General features: G+C 33.5%; 1 protein-coding gene across 1 annotated transcript; it reads left to right on the top strand.

Moving 5' to 3' along the window:
• The first annotated feature begins 3,621 nt into the window (after positions 1 to 3,621).
• On the top strand, positions 3,622 to 5,570 carry LOC105974127 (secE/sec61-gamma protein transport protein). Its single transcript, XM_012999194.2, has 3 exons — positions 3,622 to 3,831; positions 3,918 to 4,044; positions 5,403 to 5,570. The coding sequence occupies exons 1-2, from the start codon at positions 3,738 to 3,740 to the stop codon at positions 4,031 to 4,033; spliced, it is 210 nt and encodes a 69-aa protein (XP_012854648.1). The 5' UTR covers positions 3,622 to 3,737; the 3' UTR covers positions 4,034 to 4,044; positions 5,403 to 5,570.
• Positions 5,571 to 6,414: the final 844 nt, after the last annotated feature.

The following is a 6,414-nucleotide window of genomic DNA, read 5'->3' as shown; positions in this document are numbered from 1 at the left end:
AATTAAAATCAACTTAACTCACAATCCATAACTTCTATATTTAAATAAGATTTTGCAAACACCACCTTTGAAATAAAACTATTGCTTATTGAAACTAACTCTCTTGTTGATTAATTAATATCGACACAGTCACGGTCTAGTCTGGGTACAGGAAAATCAACGCAACCACTGGTACCCCAGCTAAAATGAGATTTTTTTTTTTTTTCTTTCGTCCGCAGAAGAACGCCATGTTTTTTTTTCTATGACAATACTCCGAGCTTTTTGAACTATATTTTGGAATGTAATAATAAAAAATAAAAAAAAAAAAAAAAAAGAAGATTTCGACAGGGACAAGAATTGGTTTTTTGATAAAATTTGTATATATTTGAAATATGTATAACTCTTCTCATAAAAAAAAAAAAAAAAAAAAAAAGGGAATATGTATAAGGAATAAAATCTAGAAGTGGGGATCTCATATTTGAAATTTGGACAGCTAATTCCAACACTGACCTTGTACAAACAATTAGGGTTTTTATTCTTTTTTTTTTTTTTTTGAAATAGGGTTTTCTCTAAAACAATTAGGAGAGATAAAAGGACCGTTGGAAAGTTCTTACTACAGCTTTATATAAACATCCTAGGTTTCTGAATTAAAAAAAAACCAGACACAAAAAATAGAAAAAAGAAAAAAAGAAAAAGCAAGCCGCCAATTATGTCCGGTCCTTCATACAACCGCTGTCCACCCCATCTCCAACCCTTCGCCGCCCCTTTTTATCCCTCAAACACCGTCCGCCGTCCCCAGCCACCACCACCACCACCTCCTTTTGCCGCCGGCGATGTTCCTCAAACACCGGATCAGCTTCAAGAAATCATGAGGCGGCGTCTACACGCCCATATGGTGCCGGTGGTTCTTATCCCCGTCGATCGTCCTGGTTTTATTCCAAATTACCCCAGATTTGATCCATCTTCTTTATCACACCAGATTGAAGATGATGATTATTACCAAGACAGTTTCTTTTTCGATGAAAACGACGGGAACCTAATACGATTTTTGGACGAAGAAGAAGGTGGTGGTAATAACATTGCTGATGAGCTGTCAGAGGAAACGATTGTCAAGAATCTGAGAACGAGGGTTTCTTCCATGGAAAGTAATGCCGTAGATTATGAACAAGAAGTGTGTGTTGTCTGCCTCGACGGTTTGTTTGGAGAAACCGACAAGGTTATCGCAACCCTCGGATGTGGCCATGTTTTTCATGTCGAGTGCATCAAGAATTGGCTTTTGAGGAAGAACGAGTGCCCCATGTGCAAATCCAAGGCCCTCGTTTTCGATTAAATTCAAGAAATTAAACATGGTTATTGATTATTTTTATTTTTATTTTTATTTTCGAGTTTCTTGATTTATGGATTTTTGTTGTGTGCCGATTTGTATGAATTGATTGTGTGGAAGTTCAGACAAGAAAGATTTATTATTGTTATTGTTGGTCTAATTTGTCTTTGATCCATTGTTATATGACTAGTATTTTTTTACCAGTCCTGTTTTAGGTTTCAATTGAGTTGAAACAGATGAAATTGAAGGATTTAAAATAGTTTTTAATTAAAAAGATTCGGATTTCGAACTGATCGCAATTTAAAAACTAGAGTTAATTTTAAAATCCATTGAAGGCGAAATCATCCAAATAAAATTTAATGGAGTATTTATTGTGGATATGAAAGTATTAATCTCAAACCCTTCCATTCAGATGCATTCTTCCAATTTGTAGCATTAAAATCTAAGGATCGGAACCAGAATTTATAGACTTAATTGCAGGTACATAAGTAATTAATGCTTAGGTAATCTTCATGTTTACACTAATTATAATCTTAAAACTTCACACTTTATTATGCGATATTCAAGGGCAGACTTGAGCGCCCGTCGGAGGTTTGTGCCGGGACCAAGTTCCGGCGTCCTAATGCTTGTTTACGATGATATATAACGATCCCCGCTTATATTTGAAGAGCATCGTGATTATTTTTGGAGAAGATTTGACGTAGATCACTTATACTATTTTTTTTAATGGAGTTATACTCATTTCTTGACCACGTCGACTCTCAAGTCTTATAATATCCGTAATTCATAATTATTTAAACGAAAAATTGAAAATTTATTTCAAATATAGTTATTGAGATGGATTTAGATAATGTATTATTTTCCGTCAGATAAAGAGGTAACATTATTTTTCGTAAGAAGTAAGCCATGTTTTCAAAAGACCCCACGCGCGATCTTAATTTTGTGAAGCTTAACTTTACTAAACCGGCATATAAAATCTTACTAGATCGATTTTTTACATAACTAAAATAACCCAATTCATCCATGATTCAATCTAAATCTCAAAAAATTCAAAGCTCTTGAGCCGAAGATCCTTTTTATTGGATTTTGAATGCAATTCAATATACGAACTTGGATTTTAGTTGAGAGAGTTATGAAGAACATGCATTATCACTGAAATAAGTAAATGACATTTTAATAGCTAAATTAATTAAATGAAGTTTTACTTTACTAATTGAGTCGTTTTGTCCATGATTCAACCTAAATCTCAAAAACAATTAGAGATACGAACATTGTAGATCTTTTTGTTAGCTTTCGAATGCAGTGTGAAGCACAATGCATGCATTTGAAAATAAAAGAGTGCATGGGCGACATAACATACATTGTCACCAAACTCACAATTTAAAAACTTACTAGACTTATTTTCTACTTTACTAAACTCTACGATGTACGGAAACTTCAACACACACGCGTTTCCACCTTTTGGAAACCGAAACTCCATGACACCTGTCGGAAATATTTTGAGGCTGTTTCTATAAATATTTAAAAGTTTTGGGATGTTTCTGATAATAATGAAAAATTGATAACGCGTTTTCCTCACAAAATAAATCCAAATTTCATTTTAATAAAAACTCCGAATTGCATACTCCTAAAAAATTGTTAAATATTATGTAACATTTTCAATTCTAGTGGTGTTTTAATATTTTTATAGATGTTAATTCCATATGAAAATAAATTGATATGCCCCGAATGTAAATTGTGGAATGAAATATTAAACATTATAATATTTTTTAGAAATTATAAATGCACCCTTATATTTTTATTATTTACACGTTTCATCAAGTTCCCATATCCAACTTTTTGGAAAACGAAGTTTCCCCGTGTTCGTTTCCCTGTTTCCCCGTATCCGTACGTGTCCGTGCTAAACTCAACTTTGTCCATAATTCGGTCCAACTCTCAGTTAAAAACTCAAAATATAAAATTTCTTGAAATGTTAATATATTTATTATACCATTAAATATTCATAAATATTTATATATCTAGTAATTTTGGAAAAAGAAAAAAAAAACATAAAATTCTTACCATTTACAATTGGTTACAATTTATGCTTTGTTGATTTAGCAAAATAACTTTTGATACGAGTTACGATTTAAAATTCATTCATGATAAATCTCTTCTATAATAAGTTCTTAAAATTTCTGCAATTAGAACGAGGGCACACGCAGCAAAATCCGATGTCTATGAGGGGTATTTAGGGCATTTCACATAGCGTCATCCTTCTTTGACTTCAACCAATCTGCAAACCCCACACGTTTAATTTCCATCAATTTAATACACGATATAAAATCCTCAATTCTCTGCCCTAATTTTCCATCAATTTTATCCACGCTCTGAAATTTCAGATCTAGCAACCAAGTAAAAAGAATTCAAATCAGCTGAATAAGAAAAAAAAAACATGGATGCTCTGGATTCCGTTTTCGATCCGCTGAGAGATTTCGCCAAGGACAGCGTTCGCCTCGTCAAGCGATGCCACAAGCCCGATCGCAAAGGTACAATCTTTTTTTCTAGCCCGATGTACAACAATGGCGGTAATTTGAATGAATTCTGATGTTTTTGATTTGATTTATGAATTCAGAGTTCACGAAGGTTGCTACACGGACGGCGATCGGGTTCGTGGTGATGGGGTTTGTGGGTTTCTTCGTTAAGTTGATATTCATTCCCATCAACAATATTATCGTCGGTGCTACATGATCATTTCGCAGGTACACAATCCTTATTTTCTAGCGATCCGATGTTAATTGTTTTTTCAATTTTTCGAATTTTCGATTTTTCGTTCTGTGGTTGATGTGTGTTGATTTAACTTATGTATTTGTTTATTATGCTTAGCGGAATTGGATTGTGTCTGATCAAAATTTGATGTGTGTTGTTTGTGGGTCTTTGTTTATGTGTCTCTGTGGATTTGCATGTGTGTGTATAAAGGTAGAATGCGCCCCCAAAAATTATAAAGGATGTTTTTTTTTTTTCTGAAATCAAAGTTATAATCAAATCAATTTCATGTTGTTTTTAATATATAATCTGAATATTGTTCAAGTATATTCAGTTTGGAATATCTAACGAATGCGAGCAAAGACTTTTTAGTGTACCTGTGGCAGAGAGATGTTAGTTTTGTCGAGCTCTTGGTGTTTGGTATAAAATGGGGAATTTTAGATGGAATCGAGTTATGCCGGCAAATTTGCGTTGTGTCACATAGTTTACAAGTATGAGGCGTTTTTTGCTTTTCCAGCCATATTTTTGTATTAAGACTGGAAATCGAAATCGAAATGTAGCATGTATTGAAGGAACTTGAAAGATATTCATTCTTCTCATTTATAACTCAGACGACATTTGCATTATAAGTCATATACATGTATCAAACGTTGAGTTTATCTGTTTGTTTAAGGTTTGCATATGTATGAGTTGGCATCAGTTAATTAGTGAGGACTGAGTTGTTTGCACTCCGTTACAGTGTATGTTTTCAAGAAATGAATCCAAAAGGGAAAGAAAAACTGAACGGGTAACGAGCCTTAATATTATCCGTTGCTTGATTTACAATGACAGTGTACAGTATGAGTCAGTGAGGAACCTTGAAAAACTTAGGTGCGTTAGGACAAATTGTTGTATTTAATTGTGATTAAATTCATAAATTTTCTTATCTCTTTGTTTTTCCTTGCTTTGGTTGATGCTCTGTTTGATTCTTGAACTTTATAAGGAGGGAAAAATAACGAAAGAAACTGTCTTATTCTTTGAATTAAGAGTGGGTGTCGTTTGATGCAGGAACACATTTTTCTTGGTATTTCCCTCACTCAAATTTAAGATCCCTATATATTATTACACCAAGTCTTCGGTTCAAGTGATTCGATGTCGAAAGAAAATTGATTTTTTTTATTCGAGTAGAATCTGGTTTTCTAATGATTTTAGTTGCTATTCGTTGCACTGCAGAATTCAACTCCGCATACACGTTTGCTTCAATTTCTTGTGTACTTGCCAGAACCAGAAATTAATGTCTACTCTGCTTTGGTAATATTTTTGGGCTGTCGATGTAATCAGTGTGCTAACGGAAACAATTATGTTAAATTTGCAGGCTTTCGCTAGTACGAGAAACCATGATAGACAATCAGAAAGGAGAGACAATTATCAAAACGATTAGTTAATCTTTTTGTTTTAATTTTGTAGAACAAATCTTTGGATTACTCCAAATGTACTGGCTACTTTTGTTTCATTTTGTGAACTTCAATCGTGGTTTTACGTAGATCTCGTCTATGTCTATCGTATTTCATTGTTTGAATATGGTTTTCGTGTAGACTAAATGGCGGTTGGGATTGAGGAAACTGCAACTTAAAGCAAGATATTTCAAATGTTAAATTAAGTGTTCTTTTATTCGAAATAATTATGTTACGCACTAGGGTTGGCAACGGGTCGGTTCTGGGTCCGGATCGCCTAAACCCAAGATCTGACCAACATATAAAACCCAGGCTTGCCCGACTCATACTCGAATTAAACGGTTTTGATCCGTTACCCGCTAGATTCTTTAACATCAAACAAAAAGTTTAACATTTTTTAACTTTCATAATATTTTACTTGTATATTTTAACAAAAGAATATCAAAATTGAAATGCAATGTTTTACAAGTGGTAGAAAGTAAGTAATAAGCTTATAGTTAATTATATTTTTAACTTCTATGACAAATAATGTTCAAAAGTCAATACCGCTCGCGGTATAAAAAAAAAAAGATTAAATGAGAATAAACACAATGGGATCTGAAATTCTGATATATAAATAAATGAGAATAGACACGATCGAATCTGAAATTCGGATACATGAAATTGAAAATTTATGTATATTTATTTGTATGGGTCAGTTTTGGGGTGATTCCGACAACACCCGTAACCCGATCCATAACCATCCGATTCTAGAAACTAAAATTCATTATCTGACCAGAACCACTCCAAACGGGTTTGTTCCGGGTCTAAGACCCGACAAACCCGTACCCATTACTATCCATGTTATGCACTGACCTTTATCGACCAAGAAGCTAACATGTTGAATACAATGAAAGTTGTATTTGAACAAGGATTTGGATTTTTTTAGCACAA

Source organism: Erythranthe guttata, chromosome 9 (genome assembly GCF_056151865.1).
Source record: "Erythranthe guttata isolate IM_541 chromosome 9, IM_541, whole genome shotgun sequence".
NCBI classification, from domain to species: Eukaryota; Viridiplantae; Streptophyta; class Magnoliopsida; order Lamiales; family Phrymaceae; genus Erythranthe; species Erythranthe guttata.
Note: the sequence above shows the minus strand (reverse complement) of the source record. Positions and strands in the feature narration are given on the sequence as shown.